General features: G+C 36.0%; 1 protein-coding gene across 3 annotated transcripts in view; it reads right to left on the bottom strand.

Annotated features, from left to right (window-relative positions):
- Nucleotides 1–217: 217 nt before the first annotated feature.
- Nucleotides 218–23,223, bottom strand: part of LOC121296291 (serine/threonine-protein phosphatase 2B catalytic subunit alpha isoform) — a 149,194-nt gene continuing 126,188 nt past the window's right edge. The window contains exons 9-15 of one of the 3 annotated variants that reach the window (XM_041221676.1): nucleotides 22,075–22,200; nucleotides 21,131–21,202; nucleotides 9,227–9,311; nucleotides 8,361–8,458; nucleotides 7,481–7,489; nucleotides 5,623–5,652; nucleotides 218–1,201 (exon numbers count right to left, since the gene is read on the bottom strand). In XM_041221676.1, coding sequence (XP_041077610.1) covers nucleotides 1,005–1,201; nucleotides 5,623–5,652; nucleotides 7,481–7,489; nucleotides 8,361–8,458; nucleotides 9,227–9,311; nucleotides 21,131–21,202; nucleotides 22,075–22,200 — 617 coding nt within the window. In that variant the 3' untranslated portion in view covers nucleotides 218–1,004. The remainder of the gene's footprint in view (nucleotides 1,202–5,622; nucleotides 5,653–7,480; nucleotides 7,490–8,360; nucleotides 8,459–9,226; nucleotides 9,312–21,130; nucleotides 21,203–22,074; nucleotides 22,201–23,223) is intronic. The other 2 variants (XM_041221684.1, XM_041221694.1) reach the window with 2 other exon arrangements.

The following is a 23,223-nucleotide window of genomic DNA, read 5'->3' on the forward strand; positions in this document are numbered from 1 at the left end:
GCCAAGTTTATTCTTATAAAACATGCATAGGCAGATTACTGTTATTATAATTTCTTTTTTTTTTTGTTTGTTTATGGAATACAGATGCTTTTCACTGCACTTTATATGATGTTTTGTTCACTACACTTAAAACAAAAACCCAAAACAAAACAATAAAACCCTCAAATATAGAATTCCAGCAAGCCACAACCAAATACTTCTACACCCCCCCCCCCCCCCCCCCCCCCCAAAAAACCCCAAATTAAATAAAAAATGATATCTGCAAATGATAAGGAGAAGTAATTATTCCAGTTATAAACATAAATGAAAAGATATTCATTGCCAAGGTAGTTAGCCATTAGACAGAAAGTAGGGCATCCACAGCACACTAAATAAACCTGAGGTAAGCATAATCTGTACAAAAAATTAAACTTTCCTTTTTTTGGCATTTTAACAAATTTGCAACATTCTTTTAAGACTGCCTAATTTATTTTATAGCGTTTTAGAGTAACAAAAAAAAAAAAAAACAAACAAACAAAAAAAAACAATAAATAGTACTTGTTTAGTTTGTACACCCTTATATGTTAAAAATGTTGTTTTCGTTCTGTCTATTTTAGTGCTGTGTTTGTAAACGTACAACAATTAGAAGTTAGAGACAATTTCCAAGTCCAGTAATAAAGGCCTTTCAAAAAACATACCTATGAAGCTCTCCCGACGCAGTACATAATCATGTTTATTCCCCTAGATTCTTACAAGAGTGAAACTAGCACGAACTTTTCGTGTTTCTACAAGCATTAAAGGCATATCCAAAAAGGGGACTCGTCACCCACCAAATTATGACTATTATTATTATTGATTTTTTTATTTTTATTTTTTTTACTATCTTTCTCTATATCTCAATACCGTAAACTGAATCCCGCACCTCACCTCCATAGCAAGCTGCTATGGAGTAGAGACAAGAACGTCTCAACTGCTGATTTGGCAGCCATCCCAGCATGCCTTGCAGCCTTAAAAACAGGAACCTGTCACTGGATGTTGCTGCTGCTGCTGCCTTTGCTGTCAGTACCATTTGTCTCTGTGGAAATGGCCTTGTTGACTGAGTTGAGGCTAGCATCGGTAGGGAGTGTGTCCTTACGAGGGGGCATTCTCTCATTGATCCGGTCCAAACCTTTAGCTTCCGCGAAACTTGTGATCTTGTGTTGTGGTGAGAATCCTTTTATGGCTGTAAGAAAAGAAAATAGGTAGGAGGGAGGGGGAGAGAGAGAGAGAGAGAGAGAGAGAGAGAGAGAGAGAGAATCAGACAATTAGGGTACAAACCTACGGTACCACTATTGTTCCTTGCTAACACTTGTTCACTGTACAACTACAAACAAAAAAGTTTAATATTTTAATTTCTTTAGATAATTCAAGATTTTAAATGGATTTTTATACATTTACTTTTATTAAGAGTTTTAGCTTTTAAACCCATTTTAAGGTCAAACATATGTTTGTAGCTTACAAATAATAGATACTTGAATTCAGATTTCAAAGGGCTGAAGCTTATTTTTGGAAACAAACCTGGTTATGTCTCTTGTCCTAAATGTATACCTCTCTTCTACTGAGACCAGTTTTTATTGCTTGGAGGGCCAGTGGCAAGTCCTCCTTAGTTATGAATCTTTTATAAAAGACTCCGGGGTAGATGTACTAAATCGTTGTGGCTGTCACAATAGTTGCAAACCAGTTGCAAAATGAGTAGGAAGTCTAGGGTGAAATGTACCGAACGAGTGCAATATAGTTAGCGACTTTTTAGGGAATGTTTTACGGCAGCAGTTTTTCTTTGCAGTACAGCCAGATGAATATGCAATTATAGGCGTTCCTGCACACATTCTCTAAAATGAGGGTTCTAAAATATTATAAAGCTGCTGGCACTTGCGACACTTACAATTACATCAATTTGTTAAGAATATTTAAAAGGCAGTATGAAAAACACTATCCCCAACCATAGCTGCTGTGATTGCAGCAAGAAGGAGACATTGTCTTCAGCAAGAACGATTTCCCTCTTTGATTTAAATGAAGACCAAATTAAGCACAGGTACAGTGTGGGTAGCCACATAATTCTTGCGCTGCTATCTGATTTAAAAGATGACCTGGAGCCTGTCACCCAGAGAAGCCATGCTATCCCTGCAGTGGTTAAACTATTGTCCACCTTGCATTATCTTGCCTCTGGGTCCTTTCAGGGGGCTGTGGCAGCTGTTTCTGGCATTTCCCAGTCTGCTTTTTCTTGCGCGTTGCCAGTTGTGGTCAATGTATTTTTTTAGGCCTATTTTCCCCTGAAAGCAGGGTGTACTTGCAAACCCTGAAAACAAATTTCTATGACATTTCTGGTTTCTCCAATATGTTGGGAGCAATAGACTGCACACATGTGCTGCTAACCCCTCCAGCTCATTCTGAGCATCTGTATAGGAATAGGAAACACACCTGCTCTATTAATGTGCAGGTGGTTTGTAATTGTGCACAATTTAGCACTGCGCCCCTGACTAACTTAAATGAAAACTGACAGTATACATTTGGCTTATAAGCTGCTTGTGATAATACAAATTAGTGGTATAATGCAAAGTTTGTTGCTGGTCCCTTGAAATTTGTATCAATTAAAATTGACTATCCTCTTGTAAATATCATAACTTAGGCTATTAAGTAGGCCAAGTAAAAATAAATAAATAATAAGCTAAAATCATTTAGTTTCAATTTAAAATAATCTTTTGCTCACATTGTACACCAATGTGTACAATGTGCAGTAGCATGATTTATTTTGTGTTACTGGTAGCCTACAGGCTAAAGTAAAAATATAGGTATTCATTTGATTTTACTACTGTACAGATTTTTTTTTTTTTTTTCATAATGTTATTTCAGTGCAATGATTGATACATTTGAAATACATTGAGCACTATAAATGTATGTGTGTGCGATTTAAATGCATTTTAATAAAACCTGACACGCCGGACAAGCATGTCTGGTTTAGCGAGGGGCTACTGTATGATTAAGAAAAGCTTTTTGTGGGTGAAGGTTGGGGCCCCACCTTAGAATCTGATGGGATTAAACTGCCTTTCATTCAATTATTCGAAAAAATGCCACACGACCCTCAAAATGCTAGAGATCTCGCTAAGATGACACAGGCAATATTTAAAATATTTTAATTGGTATATTGTGGCTTTTTCATTAACATATTTTCTCTAAGCACATACGACAAAATGTATACTTTGCTAAGTGTCACAACGAAAATGCAAATTGCGGTATGTTAGTGCTGTGACTGGCCCACCTTAGTACACCTACCCCTCAGTATTGACTAAGAAATATTCAAGTATCTTATCACGCTTTTACCCTGGTCCTTACATTCTGGCCCTCCAGAAATGAAAGAATGGCAATACAGAGCATGGAAACAGTGCATGGCTGACAGATCAAAGGCAAGCTTCATAAAGAAGTACTAGAAAGGTTTCAATTCCATTGGGATTTACATGGTATTGGCAAACTATCTTCATACGATATGCAGATATGAAAATAATTCATTTGTAAACACACCCGTAATCTACACTTTACTTGGCATAGACTAGACCTATGGCATAAAAATGCATTTTTATAAATGTGTTCATTTTAAACAGGGCATGTGTACAGCAACAAGTGTTTTGTATCAGAATATAAGGAGGTCCTCATTTGAATTCATATTTGAATTATATATAGCGATATATGAATTACACTCATTGCAGTGAGATCAAAAAACTGTCAGCTGCTTTTTTGTTGTTTGTTTTTTAATGTAGTAGTCACCAATAATTTTTATTGTTTTCTCTTCAATTTTAGTAGTGTCCAATTATTTTTAGGCTCAGCTCACCACTACCACCTCTGTGCTGTCTCGTGAGGTGCAAAGGCGAACACATGCCGTCCTCCAAAGCGTGTGCAGTTAGCCACCCGCTTCTTTACACACTGCAGACTCACCATGCAGCCACCCCCAGAGCTACAGCGTCGGAGGACAACGCAGCCCTGGGCAGCTTACAGGCAAGCGCGCAGGGGCCCGGCCAGACCTAGCCCTCCCTCCCCCCGGGCGGCGCTCGGCCAATTTTCGTCACCCCTTGGAAGCGCCCATCCTTGGTCGGCAAAGGAATAACCTGGACTAGAACTGACGATGTCCAGGCTAAGGTTGCATCCTGCACTCCACGCTGAAAACTGTCAGCTTCTGATATACTTAGCCTTGAACATGGGGATATTATTACATTCCAGAAAATAAAGCATCATTAGATTAAATTTTATATGTTGATCAACTGGGTGTATCAGAAGCAGATAACTTTTGTATTTGTATAGACTCTACAATGTAGAGTGAAAGGTTAATTTCAGTAGAGTGCTTTTTATTGGGGAGTTTAACGAGAGCTTCTCAAATATAATTAAGATGTGCAAATCAATGTCTCAGTGTAGTATTTTGAGAGATAATTGAAACAAAACAGATATATAGTACAGAGTATGTGTTTGTTTTGCCTGCTTGAACCATGCAGCAACTCACTAATAAAATGAAAGTTTATTACGTGGTTTTCTAAATAATTCCAGTCTGATAATGCTGTATAATTTGAATTCCACTAATCTTTCAGCTTTGGATGTTTGGCAGTGTGTTGCTGTAGTTTGCAGGTCAGACACAGGTTATTAGCAGCTCACATTAATAACACAACACAGCAGAGTAACAGAAATCACAGAGAAAAGCAAAAAGTTTAAACACAGATGCACACTGTAGATTAGAATCCATTTAGAAGGAATTCTTCAGCAATTCCAACATAAATAGCAGTAAGTCAACTGCTATTTATTAAACAGTTGTTCTTGTTCTTGCTTCACTGTTTTTTTTAATAATACTTATAATTTAAGACAACAGAATCGTCTTTTTTTTTTTTTTGCACAACTAAATACAAAAAAGATGTTGTATTTTAAAACAATACAAACACATATATTGCAAGAACAAAGTACCACTGCAGATATTAAATTGTTTTAAAGGGGAACAATTTATGTAAAGTTTCCTTCAAGCACCCTATAATGTGACATGCTATTAAAGCAGTAATGACTATAACAGAATTAAGCCACACATTCCTACATAAAGTTGAATGGGCTTCATGGTATACCATTTTAAGACTTATAATGCTCTCATGCAATATAAACTGCACAGCAAGGCTTTTTGCAGATCTGCATTCATGAAGGCTCACTACTGTACATGGTTTCTAATCTAGACTTTTGCATCTCACAAAAGATCACTGAATCGAATGTGATGCGCATGTCATTTCAAACTTAGTACCGTCATGCTAATGCCTAGCCCGTGTAGCAGTGAAATCAATGAACTGTACTATGCGTTATCTTTATCCTTTACAGCATAGCGTTATACGGATAAAGATTACTGAAAGATTAGTTGTCACTGGTGAGGTTTTACAAACAGAATGTACATTACATCTATGCATGTGTGTTGGCTTCACTATGATATGAAGATTGCTCCCCTTTAAACCAAGCATATTGTGGTTAATACTACACACAGTTTGTTAGCCCAACACCCACACACTCTACACAAGCTATGGCAAAATGAATAAATCCAGCAGGGCCCTTGTCTATTGCAAAAGCAACAGAAAGGGGGACTGGCCTATTTACCTTCATCAGCCTCAATAGCCTCAATAGTAGCTGAAGAGAAGAAAGGGGTTGCAAAATGAATGAGAAAAGTGAGCAGATTTCAATTCTGTGAACAAATCAATGAGTAGCAAAGCAGCTAATGCAAACTAAATGTTGTTCCTGGTATTGTGATAGCAGGACACACATGAATGTTAGTATGAAGGAAAAAAAGTGATTGTTTTATTTCTAAAATACTGTATGGTGCTCTGTAGACAGCTCAGTTAATAAAAACAGGCTGGGTTAGAATGGAGACGTTGTCAAATAAGAATGCACAATGGTATACATTCTGATGGGAACTTTGCTATTTTGAGGTTTAAATAACAGTAGAATTCATACTCTGTGACACAGTTAAAGCAAGATTGAATGCCATTAAACTAAGATACATCATATAGAGGAAGTAGATACCAGAAGGCGTTTTGTTATGAAGCAGCAATGGAAGAAAGCAAGTAATAGTAGAATACAGGTGACAGTGCTGTATTTATTTACCAGGTTAAAGCCTGATGCCATCTTACATCCTCCTGGTTTACTAGAATGCTTTACCTGTCTACCAAAGGGACTTTTCAACAAGAACTTAATTCTACACATAAAATACAATTACGGGCTGGTAATGTAATTTTAAAATACTGTAATTATAATGACATTCAGCAATGTATAAAACATAGGATTAGAGTATAAAATCTGATCAACTTGTATATTCGAAGAACAAAATTGCTTTGTATCACTACACTGGAGACAATATTCATATTTTTAAGGACAGAATTGTACGTGTTACAATAGCACTGCATTACCAGCCCTATCACCTATTGTTTGACAGCTACCATTTCGGAGACCTCATTCTCACTTAGAAAGTAGATGAAGCACATGATTTAAATAAAACACTTCAATATTTATTCTACAGTTTATTCTCCATCAAGAGCATGTTGAAGATCAAATTATATAAAAACAAACAAACAAACAAACAAACAAACAAACAACAACACAACAACAACAACAACTACTAATGCTGATGAGTAAAGCACAACATAGTGACAGGAACAAAATTGTCCTTTTCAGCTGAGATGCTTTGTGGTATCTGTTATGACTCCAGAAATGTTTAAAACAGGAATCAGAATAATATCACTCACTTTTGAAATATTTAAATGGATTTTATGTATAACATTGTAAGATATTTCAGACAACTAAAAGTATTTTTTTTAGAGTAGGTCATATTCATGTTAAAAAAAGAGCTTGATAACCCTGGGGGGGAAATACTTATGTGCAAGATGAAATGCAATAGAAAAGAAAACAAATCCAGGAAGACAATTTCTTAGTGTTAATTATTAAATGGCTAATCTTTCCAGTTGCTTACTGAATTCTTAATTTGCCAAACAGCTACACAGCCACTGAATGAGGGTGATACGGACTGCTGCGAGACCCACACTTGAGCCTTGTGCATCCTAATTAACATGCAGGCTTGCAGTGCTGTACACAGAGTATATGAGCAAGTGATGTTCTTTCTCAAAACATGCACGATCCTTACTTGAACAAAATGCATTTTGATTATAGAAAAGGAGTGACATTGGTTAGATTTCTGTCCTTTTTTTTGTTAATGACAAAAAGTTGATTTCTGGTATCCCCTTTCACACACAGTTTACAATACATGAAAATTCCTGATTGAGCCGTTTCCCTGACCTTTGAAAGGTACTGAAGTGAAAAAAAAAAAAAAGTAAAAACAAAAGATTGTTCTGTGATGTAAAGGAGATAGAATGACAGCTGAATCTGATATTCACTATGGGTGGGGTGAATGCTGCTTCTGTGTCACAAACACGTCTTTCACAGAATACTTGCGCAATGATAATACCTGAAGCTTCTGAGAGAAAGAAGAAAAGAAGAAGGAGATAGAAAGAGAGTTTCAGACAACGAAGAGACTGCAGCGGGAGAAAAAAAAAAAGCCTGAAAGTGTATTCAGAACAATACCATTAAGCCCTAATGGTCTATATTTAGTATATATATATATATATATATATATATATATATATAATATAATATATATATATATATATATATATTACTAAATTAACATTGGGGTAATTCCAGTGAAGAAATACCAAAGCAAAACTGTTTTTGCATCTTCTGTATGTTACAGTATGGATAGATGCTTCCATACAGAGAGGTTATAAAACCAATAGGCTACTTTACAATGCTGCTGTTCAAAAAGTATTCCCAGCAAAGCAATGCCATTTGGTAGGTGGTGGCAACAAATGATGGTCGTCAATACTGTAGGATCGCCACTCATGGGTTGAAAAAAGAGTCCTGTTTATAAATGCTCTATTATGCACCTTCGTGGTTTGAGAGAACACTCCGATTGGCTAGAGATTTAGAAGGGGTGCATTAATCTCTGAAGAACAATACAGCATTTTCTTCATCAACATGCAATTTTTTGTGGCACTGAAATATATTACTCTTTACTGCAGAATATCCCATATATTGAAAAAGTTAAACAAAACAAAAAAAACAAAAAACACATTGTAAAAGATGAAGCAACAGCAATAACACAACAAGTTTTACATTGTTTAAAGCACACACAACATTGTACAGACAAGGATCTCATGGAAAACAGAAGTACAAGTTCCAATTCAGTACCCTACAATATTTGTCTACATAATATGTGAGCTGTTAATGTTCTCTATGGTCAATATATAATGTACGCTAACAGTGATGGCTTGTGCATGCTTGCTTACCATTTTGCAGATTTTCCTTTCCACCTGACAGCACACCACTGGGAAGCATCCCGGTTGGTGTCAGTCCTTTCAGAGTAAGCACACTCTCACTCTCTTCTCTGTGTGGGGAAACAGACCAATCAATATAAAGAAAGAAACACATTTGCACATGAAGGGAAATACACAAACCACATGTTAGGAGTGGATACCATACCAAGGACCTTGAGAATAAATTATGCAGCACAGTATATCCAAAAATGTTGTACTGGTACTGCTTTTATCCAAACCTAAAAAACATTTTGCTACAAATAATTAGAACTTACTTTGTCCCTGAAGGAAGGAAATCTGAACAATGTCTGTTATCCCTGTTATTAATAAAATCCTGGTTATTAATACAAGATTATTGTTCTGTTAATACCACAAATTCAATGGGATCAAAGTTATTTTCCTGTTCAAAGCTGATGTTTAATCCAACTTCTCAGAGATCTGGTATACTTATCTTTTGAATGAAGGGTCTATTTAATGTTAAATACTTGACATTTTTGCAAATGTAATGGTATGGCAGTTCTTATATCTGGAAGCAGTGGAGTAGTTTTGACTGAATATATCCCTTATTGTACTAATGACTACCCGATAATGAAAAGATTGTATCTGTTAAGACAAATATTTCATACTCTCTTAGTAACCATCTTAACCACTCTTGCAGCAGCTCAGTCTCCATGCCCATTTAATCCTTAGCCTCTTTATGAGAGTACTTGAAAATGACTGCCAATTTGTGCCAGATTTTGGGGTGTTTTTGGCCTAGTTCATTTCCTGTGAAGTCCCAATTTTACAATCACAACTTTTAGACGCCCTGGTATGGAACTGATAAAAAAAAAGATACTTACCTGAGGACAGAAAATACCCTCGCCATCTTTCCTATGGCTCTGATCTTGTTTCTAATGACCTCTTTGCGGGCAGATGCAGTAGCACCTAAAAGGAGTGAAAAAAAGTATTTTTTTTTCTGTGCTATGCAATTAAAATAATAATAATAATAATAATAATAATAATAATAATAATAATAATAATAAAATACCTTAGACTGTGAATTTGGATTATACATTTGTCTTTTATCACTTCAACAATAATGCTTTTGCCTGTTTGGTCTGCTGATTTTCAATAACATACATAGAGAGGTAAATATGAGCTTAAGAGCCTACATTTGAATAAATAAACACATGAAGAATATGTTAAACTTTCTCTTGCAGAGCAAATGCACTAATAGTAAGCAGAGGGTTTCTGAAAAATATTGTGTTATACGTCCCCACATGTTGCTACAATTGTTTAAATAAAGTATCTGTCATTTTTTTTTCATTATTAACATCCTGACAACTTTTTACACTTATAACTTTAAAGTCTGTTTCAAAGCTCTTTTCAAAATGTCTGCTCTAGTGCACTGGGGTTTGAGATCTGGCCTCTAAATCACTGCAGGAAAAAAAACAAACAAACAAACAAAAAACATAAGTGTTCTGGTTTTGACAATGTGGACAACAATCCATACACTATCAGTGCAAAAGAGTGGACATTATGAAAAGAGTTTTGAAACAGAATTTAAAGCTTTAAGAGTAAAAAGTTGTCAGGATGTTAACAATGAAAAGAAAAATGACAGGTATGTTATTTAAACAGTTGTAGCAGCACGTGGGGACATGTAACGCAATATTTTTTCGGAACGCCGCTACTTACTCACTAACTATTGTATAACTACTGAATACATTTTCTTTGTTAAATTTAAATACATTCGAGTAAAGAACAGAAGGGTATAATACATTTGTATAATGCACTGGTGAGACTGCACTTAAGAGTTCTGGTCACCTCTGTACCAACGGGACCTGAAGAGTTTTAAACAAAAAGTAACCATACTAATCCGAGGGCTTAACTGAAGTTAACCGAGAGCAATACTTTAAGTTCAGTACAGAAACCAGCACCAGAGGATACAGTTGGAAATTAAGTGGAGACACTTCATCACACAGTGGTGAAGGTATGGAATGGGTGATCTAATTATGTTTTTGAGGCAGTATCGCTTGGATCCTTTAATACCCGACTTTACAAAGTTTTGTAGCTCAGCTACTAGGATCCGGACAAACTTACGTGGCCTAATGGCTGCCTCTTGCTCGTAAATGTTCCAGTGTATCAAATCTCTTGTGTATCAAATCTTTTTTTAATGGATTAAAAAAAAAAGAATATTCACAGAGTTGCGAAGCACGACATTTAAATCTGAAAGCTAGACATTCACTTGACCCCACAAAGGTTAAAACTTTATGTAAATCAATATGCAAAACAGATTATGCAAAGTAAAAAGCAAAATGACAGTTGGGTTATTTAAGGAAAGCTCCTATATGTGAGAAGCGCGGAAAACATAATCTTGTAATCATTAGAGACCCTGACTGCTTAATGTAGGGTGCTATAAGAACCCCTATTAGGTTTAGAAAGGTGTCACTGATGAGATGACTATAAGGTGAACTGTCCGCCCACCCTTTATCTGATATTCCAGTCGTGTATAATAAATTCAGCTAATAGAAAATAATATGAGAAAGAGAGGAATAAAAACAATACCTAACAAGAGACAGTTATATATCACCATGTTAATTTATCTTACCAACAAAGTGAAGAATTAAATGTGCAGCTGAGAAATATAATAATCTAGGAATTCTAACCAAAAAATAAATAAATAAATAAATAGGAACGGCTGAGGATTTACAGCATTTAAATATTGTATAAAGTGACCAGGTTTTAAGATTCTAAAGTCCAGTTAGGTTTAGAGAGCCTCTGCCATAGAATAACAGAACCTGACTGGCTGAGCCATTCAATGAGGTTTATTAATAATAATTTATCTTGTCACCATTGAAGTATTTCTAAAGTGACATTAGCTTTAAAAAAAAAAACTAAAACTAAAATTTCAAAAATGCTATCATTGGACATTTGTGCTTGTTTTATTAACGTTAATATTTTCTTTCATTTTAAACCTAATGAGACAGCCAGTACAAAGAACATAAGGACTGAGGACTGGGAGCCCAGAGACACTGCAGTTTTGTGTAACTCAATACAAATCGGCAGATATGGCCTTTCTCAAAACTATGCTGTGAGTGCATAACCTTGTGTTTCATTCAAATTATTAAATAGCAGGGCGCTCTAGCTTTTCTGAGTAAGCAGAATTAGCTCATTTTACAGTAATGCATTTCCAAATGAAATGCCACCAGCTTGGCACCAATTTTGTTAACAAGTGCCTTCCATTTCTAAGGAAAACCCTTTACTCTTGTGAAAAGGGCAGATCATTGCTACCGTACCTCCAGCCTTATTAACTCTTTCGGCACTATGGAGTGGATAAGCCTTTGATAGATTTTTTAGAGTACCAGGGAATCTGGATTGTATCAACTCTATCACAGATGGCTAATACCACCCAGGGAGTTTTCCCAGTGCTTCAAATGCTGTTTTTATTTATTTATATTTTTTTCCCCCCAATGGTGGTACTGGTTGAACAGATCATCCCCTAAGTAACACAATGCTTATATTTGACCAGTTAACATCAGTTTACTGGTCTCCTGTATTGAGTGGAATTATCTTTCCTAGACATATATACAGGATGTCACTGGAGTTATTTTTCCTAGACCTCAAAACAGTGTTACAGTGTTGAAAATGTTAAATTGAACTTTCTCCAACTTCAGTGGCTGCCTACAGTTGCTTTGTTTGGAGAACTCTTTGCTCTCTGCTAATTATAATAAGTGCAGCAAAAAGTACATGTGGTTAGTGCCGCTGCTATTTTGTTTCCTCTTTGTAACCTCTTTAGTTTCCCTCTGTGCCCCAACTGAGACTCCACATTGAAATTCCCAGGTCACACAGAAAGCCAGAGCACAAACTGGATTCTAAAGCAGAATTTCTTGGCCCTCAGCCATAACTACAAGGCTGCATTGTTCCTAATTTCAAATTATAAATACATTCTTACAAGAAGTCTAGTAGCCATCTTTAATGGTTTACAGGGAATAAAAAGGGTCTTGGTTTAAAAGAACCGTCTCTCAAGATGGTCATTCATATGAGTTGCCAGTGTTTACATGAAGCTATACTTCTGGTAAAATCACTACCACACTTTTTACATGTGCATTCTGTTGTATTTGTGCATATCAATATCATTACACAAATGTGATTGCTTCTAGTTACTGAGACCTCATAGTGTATACATGCACATGAGCGAGAAAAGTTAAAAATAAAGGCTTCCATATATCCCTTGGGTGTGTCCTTTATTGTACTAAAAAAAACACAGTGTTGTTGTCACACATGCATTATGACAATTAACAATTGCTAATGGGTCCTTTTGCAAATGGGCATGCAAACTCCATTTCGTTTGCCTAATTGTTCTGGGAGTCAAAGAACATTTGGCCATATATACTATTGTATAAAAGAAAATACAATTTATATTTACAGAGGAGTGAAGCTGAGGGGGAAAAAACCCTTGAGACTAAATTCTTACTTTAAATGCAATACCATTATGAGTATACTGACACAAATCCAGATTAAGAATATTACATTTTACAACTGTACTTTGGCACTGTTAAACTTATTATATAGGTATCCTATAAAAAAAAAAAAAAAGAAAATAATAATTAATCATAAATCAAAGTTCCTAACGTATACATTTTTTTCTTTAATGAACACAAGTTTGTGACCTGGTCATTGTGGTCTATGTTCTGGGTGATTATGAGAGTGGATCAATGATGACAATTGATGTACAGATATGAGTGTGACAGAAACCTGCAGAGAGAGGTTCTGTCAGGTCTGGACCCTGGTGTGTCATATCAATTCTGGGTTTCCTCTACCACTGTAGATTCCCAAGTGATCCCAAAATGATTCCAAGTGCTAAAAAAAAGTCTACAAAAAAATGAAAAGGGTCTTATGAGAGAAGGCAATGCTACAGCCTTGATAAAAACTGCCTAGATGCTATCAAGCATAATAAGATTAGCCATGGTATAAAAATAAGAATGTAATAATTTACAGAAGTATAAATCAATCTGTATCTAATTGTATTACCTCTGCATAACCGACTATCACTTCCCATCTATTTTTCTGTCTGTCTCAACAATTTAAAGTAATTACCAGTATCTGGTCATTCATGATCCATTTGGGTAAGCTTTCGTACCAATATTGCATTCTATTTGGAATAAGTGAATTAATGCTTTTAGTTTTGATTAATATGGTTACAATACCATGAGCTTTCATAGAAAAAAACAAAAAACACACCACCCAAGCACAATATTTCATTGTTAAGTTTCATTTCATTAGGTTTGTACCTTTCTTCTGGCCATAAATAAGCTGTTCTTCTCAAGAAAACCCCAGAAGAGAATAAGACACAGAGAGATCAATGGAGGGTTGAAGAAATGAGAAAGGAAAAAATAAAATAATAAAGCAAAAGAAGACCAATGGGAAAAAAATGCAATGCTTAAAATTTACTCTGCAAAATAGAAAAGAAACAAATTAGATCAGAGACACTGAACGATAAAGAAAATAAACAAGCACAGGAAACATAAGAAAACAATGCAATGAAATATTAGCAGATTAGATACTGAGCAATGGGAATGGTGTTAGGAGATAGGGAACCCCAAATCACATAATAATTGCTTTTTTAACAGCTTTGTAGTTACTATAAAAGTATTGTATAGTTTATTTATACTTTAATCCAGTACTATATGAATGTGCAGATTTGGCTACAAACATGTTTCGTAAACACCATATACACTACCTTTAAAATGGTGTTTGTTGTTTGTAATGCTTACTAATTATTCAAGCAAACAAGTGCTTCTGATGTTGGGAAGCATATTGGAATAGTAAACAAGATTGGCAAATAATGATAAAAAACAGGAATACGTCAGAATATTAAAACAGGTATGAAATTAATATTAGCGACATGCAGATGATATACACTATCCCTTTATGTTTGATGTAATTTATTTACAGCTTACGAACGACGGATTTTACTTTCAACAGTATACTCTGGGGTTCAATTAATACTGTTGACATTGAACAACTGAAGTCAATTGGGGATTTCTGCTTGGGGCCTAGCATCTGAATAGCTGGCAAATTGTACCCTCAAATAAAGGCTAGCTTTGACAGTCTCCAGTAAATACAATGAATATGGATTTCAAACCTTTTTTTGTTTGTATGCATCTGAGTTCAATTAAAGTCATGACTGTTCCCTGTTCCTGCACTATGCAATAGGTCACTCCATTCCAGGGCTAGGCTCCAACCAGGCCACGAACATATTACGTTTTAAACTTTATTACTGCACATAACAGGTAAAATCAATCACTCAAGTTTCTTCATTAATTTTCCTTTGGTAAAACTCCCTCACAATTGAGTGCTATGCTCGCAAGGCCACATTCATAAAAATAATAATAATAATAATAATAATAATAATAATAATAATAATAATATTATTATTATTATTATTATTATTATTATTATTATTATTATTATTATTAATAATCACACCAACTTTTCTGTTTTAATATATGGTCTTATTGGAATGAAAACCTGGAATGATCTTGGACCTTTGGCAACAAGGCCAGCTTTGTACAAATCGGTTCAAACATGTGTTCTCAAAAAAAACACAAGAGTTTTTTTTTCGACACTGGAATATTCAACCTTTTTCATTTACAGAAAAAGTAAATGTCTTTTTGTGTGTGATATATATATATATATTGATATATATAAACGGATATATATAGGATGCTATTCGGAGGGAGAGTTTTGTTGTGAAAAGCAACCGTAATTTTAAAATTAATTTTACGTAATTTTTTGTCACTTTGCATTAAAATAGTTTTTTTTTTCACTTATCTACACATCCTACCCCACAACTTCCAAGTGAAAAAAATATTCTAGAAACTTGTAGAAAATGTATTAAAAATAAAAACTGAAATAGCTTGTTTGGATAAGTGTCCAGCCCCTTTGTGATAGCAATCCTAAATTAGCTCAGGTGTAACCAATCGCCTTCGAAATCACCCACTTTAAATTAGACCTTTTTAATTGTCCTCAGCTCCAAAAAAGCTGATTTAAAATGTTACAGCTAACTTGAAATCTGCAACTGTTTAAAAAAGACTAATTAAGCAAATTATTAGTTAAATTGAGGGCTTAGTTAAGTAATTGAGAGCTCAGTTGGAATGAGAACCAGAAGACACAGGAGGTCCCCAGGACCAGGGTTGAGAAGCCCTGCTGTTCACAAAGCTTTGACTCTTATTTAAAAAATGTTTTTTATGAACATTTTATTACAGCTTATATGGTGCTATGGCACAAAATATCTTAATCTTGCTCCCTCTGTGTGACAGTGCTTTAATGTTTTTTTTTATCAAGATGAATCAATTAAATAGAACATCTAATCTTAATGTGACCTCATATACATCTGATACAAACCATTTTCAGGTGGGTGGATTTCACATTAATATTAAGGTCAGGCATGATTATTATTTTTTAAATCAGGTGTATTCAGCTTTGCCACTTAGTTTTTACCATGGTGTATTCTCCAAAACAACACGTCTGGCATCACCTCCTTTAAAAATATCATACCTGAGGTACAGTGGCTTGCAAATGTATTGACCCCCCCCTTGGCATTTTCCCTATTTCGTTTCCTTACAACCTGGAATAAAAATGGATTTTTTGGGGGTTTGTATCATTTGATTTACACAACATGCCTACCACTTTGAAGATGCAAAATATTTTTTATTGTGAAACAAACAAGAAATAAGACAAAAAAACAGAAAACTTGAGTGTGCATAAGTATTCACACCCCCCAAAGTCAGTACTTTGTAGAGCCACCTTTTGCAGCAATTACAGCTCCAAGTCTCTTGGGGTATGTATCTATAAGCTTGGCACATCTAGCCACTGGGAATTTTGCCTATTCTTCAAGGCAAAACTGCTCCAGCTCCTTCAAGTTGGATGGGTTCCGCTGCTGTACAGCAATCTTTAAGTCATACCACAGATTCTCAATTGAATTGAGGTCTGGGCTTTGACTAGGCCATTCCAAGACATTTAAATGTTTCCCCTTAAACCACTCGAGTGTTGCTTTAGCAGTATGCTTAGGGTCATTGTCCTGCTGGAAGGTGAACCTCCGTCCCAGTCTCAAATCTCTGGAAGACTGAAACAGGTTTCCCTCAAGAATTTCCATGTATTTAGCACCATCCATCATTCCTTCAATTCTGACCAGTTTCCCAGTCCCTGCTGATGAAAAACATCCCCACAGCATGATGCTGCCACCACCATGCTTCACTGTGGGGATGGTGTTCTCGGGGTGATGAGAGGTGTTGGGTTTGCTCCAGGTTTTCCTTGATGGCCAAAAAGCTCAATTTTAGTCTCATCTGACCAGAGTACCTTCTTCCATATGTTTGGGGAGTCTCCCACATGCCTTTTGGCGAACACCAAACGTGTTTGCTTATTTTTTTCTTTAAGCAATGGCTTTTTTCTGGCCACTCTTCCGTAAAGCCCAGCTCTGTGGAGTGTAAAGTGGTCCTATGGACAGATACTCCAATCTCCGCTGTGGAGCTTTGCAGCTTCTTCAGGGTTATCTTTGGTCTCTTTGTTGCCTCTCTGATTAATACCCTCCTTGCCTGGTCTGTGAGTTTTGGTGGGAGGCCCTCTCTTGCCAGGTTTGTTGTGGTGCCATATTCTTTCCATTTTTTAATAATGGCTTTAATGGTGCTCCGTGGGATGTTCAAAGTTTCAGATATTTTTTTATAACCCAACCCTGATCTGTACTTCTCCACAACTTTGCCCCTGACCTGTTTGGAGAGCTCCCTGGTCTTCATGGTGCCGCTTGCTTGGTGGAGCCCCTTGCTTAGTGGTGTTGCAGACTCTGGGGCCTTTCAGAACAGGTGTATATATACTGAGATTATGTGACAGATCATGTGACACTTAATGGTAATTGGTTGCACCAGATTTTATTTAGAGGCTTAATAGCAAAGGGGGTGAATACATATGCACGCACCACTTTTCCGTTATTTATTTTTTAGAATTTTTTTAAACAAGTTATTTTTTTCACTTAACTTCACCAATTTGGACTATTTTGTGTATGTCCATTACATGAAATCAAAATAAAAATCAATTTTAATTCCAGGTTGTAAGGCAACAAAATAGGAAAAATGCCAAGGGGGGTCAATACTTTCGCAAGCCACTGTAATTCCATTAGACTACAAAGCCATTCAAAACAGTGGCATCACAATCGGCCATTTACCTCAGCCCCTTACTTGTATTCTCTTCATCAACCTTTTTCCCTTTCAATGAAATTGACACTGGACTAAATAAAGGTTGGTAACTAATATAGCTGCATTTTTATTTGTACTAATAATAAAACACTATATACAGTGGTTTGAAGAAGTATTCACCCCCCTGCAAAGTTTTCATATTTTGTTGGCACCTGAGTGTACTCCATGATGTTTTCAAATTAGAATTTACGTGTAGAATCTACACAAACTACTCCACATTGACAAAGTTAAAAAATGCATACAGAATATAAATAAGTAAGATTTACAGAGAAAAACAGATTAATCTCAGTTGCATAAGTATTCAATCCATTTGCTACTGTAGCCCTAAATCAGCTCAGGTGCAAATGATTTGAAAGGTTACAAAATCAGTGAAATGGTTTCAGCCTGTGTGTACTCAAAGTGGTTTAACTTGTAGATAATTTCCCCTCAGCTATATAAAGACTTTCAAGCTGCAACTCACATAGTGATCCAACAAAGCAACCATGAAGACCAAGGAGCTTTTGAAACAAGTCAGGGATAAAGTGGTAGAGAGGCACAGAGCGTAGAAGGGTACAAGAAAATTTCAAAGGTGCTGATTATCCCTCTCAGCACAGTGAAGTCCATCATTAAGAACTGTTGCATAACAACATAAGATGCATAACATCAACCAGACACTACCGGGCAAGAAAGGAACTGTTTTTTATTTTTTGTATTGGTATTTACTTTGTCCTGGATTATTTACAAGGACAAGCCAGTCCCTGCACAAAGCTGGTCTGTATGGATGGGTGGCAAGAAAGAAGCCAATATTCAAAAAGCCTCATCTTAAAGCACGTATGGAGTTTGCTGTAGATATACTGCAGACATGTGGAAAAAGGTTTTGTGGTCAGACGAGACAAAAATTAAACTTTTCGGTCTAAATTCCAAGCTTACTGTGCAAGCCCAACAGCACATCACCCAAAACCATCCCAACTGTCAAGCATGGTGGTGGCAGCATCATGTTATGGGGATGCTTCTCTTCAGCAGGGACTGGGAAGCTTGTCAGGAAAATGGATGATGCAAAGTATAGGCAAATCTTTGAGGAAAACCTGTTTGAGACAGCCAGCTGGGGAGGAAATTCACATTTCAGCAGGACAAAGACCCAAAGCAAAAGCCACACTGTACTGGTTGAACAAGGAAAGAATTAATGTTTCACCACCTTACTGTGCAAAGCTAGTAGAGACCTATCCAAAAAGACTCACAGCAGTAATTGTTGCAAAAGGTGCTTCTCTCAAGTACTGACTTAGGGGGCTGAATACTTATGCAACCAGTAAATTTCATTTTGTCCATTTTGCTGACATTTAACCTCCTCCTCACATAACAGTGTTCAGTTTAACCACTACAACTCTGAATACATTTTTTTTTAAAAAGTGTTTGAAAAACTGTGCACTCATTATTTGTAATTCAACAAAATGTGACATTAATGGCAGGGGGTGAATACTTCTGCAAACCACTGTATGTGTATGGGTTATACACACTAGTAAACATTCAATTCTACTCATGCTGATATTCTACCACACCCAGAAGTTAGCTTTTTCTTTTCTTTTTTATATAGCACCTTTCATAGTTGACCACCATCTCAAAGTGCTTTACAAGATACGAAACTAGGGTGTGTGACTATGCATCAGTTGCAGATTCACTTACAACAACATCTCACTTGAAAGACGGAGCACAAGGAGGTGAAGTGACTTGCTCAGGGTCAGACAATAAGTTAGTGGCTGGGCTGGGATTTGAACTGGGGACCTCCTGGTACAAGCCCATTTCTTTAACCACTGGACCACACAGCTGTCCTATAACATGGTTTGGTCAATTAAAGAAAAACAAATCTTTACACAACACATGAGTTTGTCAATAGGGGCCACTGTTTTCAATTCAGAGATGTGCTTTAAACATCCCTTAAAACTCAGAACCTGTAGTAATTAAGAAATTCCACTTTAAATGCAAGCCTGGTTAATCATCTTGTATACCAAGCTTTCACATTTCGGTCATGTCATGCGGTATAACTAACACAAGTCCCTTGCAGGCATGTGCTCAAGATATTATTTGATGTACTGGGGTGTATCAGACACACTGCGAGAAGAATAAAGGAGATGTCACACAGGGAGCAAGATGAAGAGTTCCTTTTAACTGAACAGGTTTGACTTTTTTTTTTTTTTTTTTTACAGGAATGGGCAATGAAAATCAATTAGGTTTCTCATCCTGTCTATAGAGAGTGTAAATGTATCCTACTGATAAGAAGTATTGAACAGCCCCCCACTGAGGCACAACAAACAGGAATGTTAAAACACCACAGAGACATCTGCCTTCCAGCGAGGTGGGGAGTTCAATAATACTGCCAAATAAGCAAAAGTAACAGGTGGCGTATATGAAGCTGTAATGACAGTATGAAGGAGGAATGATATGGACCTGTTAAACCTCCTACAGCTTGTTCTGAGATGAAATACTGGTTTAAGCCATGAACAGTGTCTAATACCCCCTGTGGTACAATGGTTCGGGAAAATAGTGGTGGGAAGATACACAGGGCTGCAATTAATGCATAGCCTGTACCTTTGGCATTAAAAGTAATCTAGTCCAGGTTTTTAAGTCTGGGGAACGAGATTATATTTCCCAGAACTCTGCTCGGTAGAAAATGGCTGAGCATAAATATGCATAGGGTTTCCTAATGGGTCTCATTTGACGGTAACTGACGTGCATATAAGCAGGTGAAAATGTTTGAGCTAGGTCAGTGTTAAGACTGAGACCTAAACAGAGACCCACCCAAGGAGATTGCGTGTGAGTACCAGTCTGGTTAAAAACAATGTGTTAAACAAATGAACTGTTTTGTAAATCGGTAAATGGCTTATCTGTCTGGTTGTCAGCTAGGGCTAAAATCAAGTCCAGTTGGTGCTCCAAATTGGAGTTAGGTTTTTTGTTTGGTTATTTTGTATTTACTTTGGAAAAATATATATACAGTTACCGCCCTGTTTTCCTGAACTATGTTGTCTGATCAATTCCTTTTCCTGCACTAGAAGACAATGTTTAAGGTGCCAAACAATGTGATAAAGTCACGATAATGACTAGTATATAACACCCTTAGAACAAGCAGACAGAATCAGAAATACATAATACATACACATATTGCTTGTCCCCCATCCTGTATGACGCAATATTATTAATTTACTGGACACATTGTGGCATTAACATCAGCATGGTATACAAATGGAAATGACACTGCTCAGTGTCTACATAGGGAGTATGTGAGTTTAAGTCATGGGAATGGTTTTTATGGCAACTATGAATGCAAAAGGGAGTGATCTGCTGGAAACCCAGTGGAAAGAAATTGAATGCTGTACCTTTGGTTGAACGGAGATCAAGAGCAGGTGTTGTAAAGAAAGATACCCATTTCAGTATTAGATGTCTTAATGTACCCTTTACTTTTCTTAAATATCTTGCTACCGTAACATTTTCTATCATGCTGAACATTTTTAGTGTTTTCATGAACACACTGCATGTTCTTACCATCAATCTCTTCATCAGTTGTGAGCTCATCACTGGAACAGATGCTTAGAACATTCACCAACATCTCTGTCACTGTAAAAAGAAAATGAAAAAACGATTGAGAGACAGGTTGGGAAATATAGGGGTTTTAATTACTGCATACAGTAGATCAAGTACACCAAATCTAGAAGGAATAGTGTGTAACTGTTCAAAGAGAAGAGCATTTCTGCCCTATAAAAGTTTCTCGGTTCAAATACTAGAAAACCATTACGATACAAGTATATGCTTCAAGCATTAACTTGCATCTGAATTGAACTCCCCTGAAACAAGCTCCAGGTAATTGTGTAATACTGAAAATAAGCACCCATTAACAGGACTATTCTCTTACTCTTTTTAAAATGATATATAGCTGTGCCCAGGGTCTTTTAACCTTTCTCAGAACACAATTATCAATTTATTTCTAGTATCACAGTCCTTGCCATTACTCTTCTTGAAACCCATCAGTACACAGTGTTGTTTGTTAAATGTGTTCTGGGAAAGGTTAAAAGGTTAAAAGACGTATTTGTATGCAGTATATAGTATGCCCGGGCAGGCTTGCCTGTTTGATTAACACCTTTAACTGCTCTGTAACACAGACTTATTAAAAAACAAAAACACAATATTTGAGCGATTGTAATAAAAAACACTCAAAACATTAAACATACAAATATGAGGGAGTAAAAGAAAAGAGCTTATTGAAGACAACAAGTATTTGCCTTTATGTGTGTTTAAACTTTTAATATCTAACATTCACATGACATTAGCCATTGTAGATATTTTTCTTTTTTTTTTTTTCGAAAGTATTACCAGTAACTAAGCAAAAACTTCTCTAAAACAGTGTTAGGATTGTTATCTTCATTTGACTCTCTGACTTTTTTCTTCTTGAGGATAGACGAAATTTACTGTACACAAATATATTTACTTACCCTTCTCTCCAACAAATGGCAAAGACCAAGTGAAAACATCCATGAAGTTGGGAAGCCAATAGGGATGGGGAGAACAGTTGAACTGTCGAATATTCATTACATTGTTTTCATATTTCAATACTGCAGCTGTAATTACAAAAGACAGGCAGACAACCTCAAGATTAGCGAGTGTGCGATTACTGTGGTTCTCCTGTAGAAAAAAACACCCATCTCCAGCTCTATCACACTATCAATTTATTGTCTGACTAGTCTTTAGAATGGTTATTTTTACAATTCTTGGCTGAAGATGGGTTTTTAGAACGAGATGTATTATAAATCAACTTTTCAACCAAGTAATTTGTTCCAGCAGATGGAATGACTCGGTTTTATATACGACAGAGAATTGAGAAGCAACAGGTCACACTCACTGTACATTCAGTATGTGACTGGAATAGCCACTTAAAAATGAACTACTGCAATGCTCAGTCTTACTATACAAGACTGCAATACCATTTTTTTTTTTGTTGAGAAACTGCAATTAGAGTCCAGTGCCATATGGCCTTGTAATCGCAAAATTATTTTTAGTTTTTGATCAAATGCTATTAAATACACTATAACCCAAGGACAATGACACATTGACAGACAAATGCCCATTGAATATTAGTTTTAGTTTACGGTGAGGTCTTAACCAGATTATGAAGAAATATGGACTGATTTTTAACTAATCATCAGGAATTCTGCAAGGGAATGCAGGAATGACACAAACAAGCATTAAAAATGTTCTTAAAACAAATACTTGCTTTTATTTAGTTAAATATAAGATTATTAATAAAATCCTATAAAACGTGTCCGGCTATCTTTTCTATTTCTATAACAGATAACAAACACAAAAAGCCTTTAAAAGAGATTTTACAGTACGGAATATTGATGCATTGTAAACAACTATAACTGAAGACTGGAAATGAAAATAACATTTGAATTGAATACAAAAGTAAATTGGTTATACCGAGGATAATAAAAGTGTAATCAAGTGTATGTTTGCATTGAAAATACATGCTATATGAAACAGTAGAGTTTAGAATACCAAGAATTACTTGTGTCAAAATCTTTGATCCACGGCGCACAAGCAATTAACAAGAAAATGTCAAATAAATTGATTGTTTCATCCTC

This window comes from Polyodon spathula, chromosome 2, assembly GCF_017654505.1.
Source record: "Polyodon spathula isolate WHYD16114869_AA chromosome 2, ASM1765450v1, whole genome shotgun sequence".
In the NCBI taxonomy this organism is placed as follows: domain Eukaryota; kingdom Metazoa; phylum Chordata; class Actinopteri; order Acipenseriformes; family Polyodontidae; genus Polyodon; species Polyodon spathula.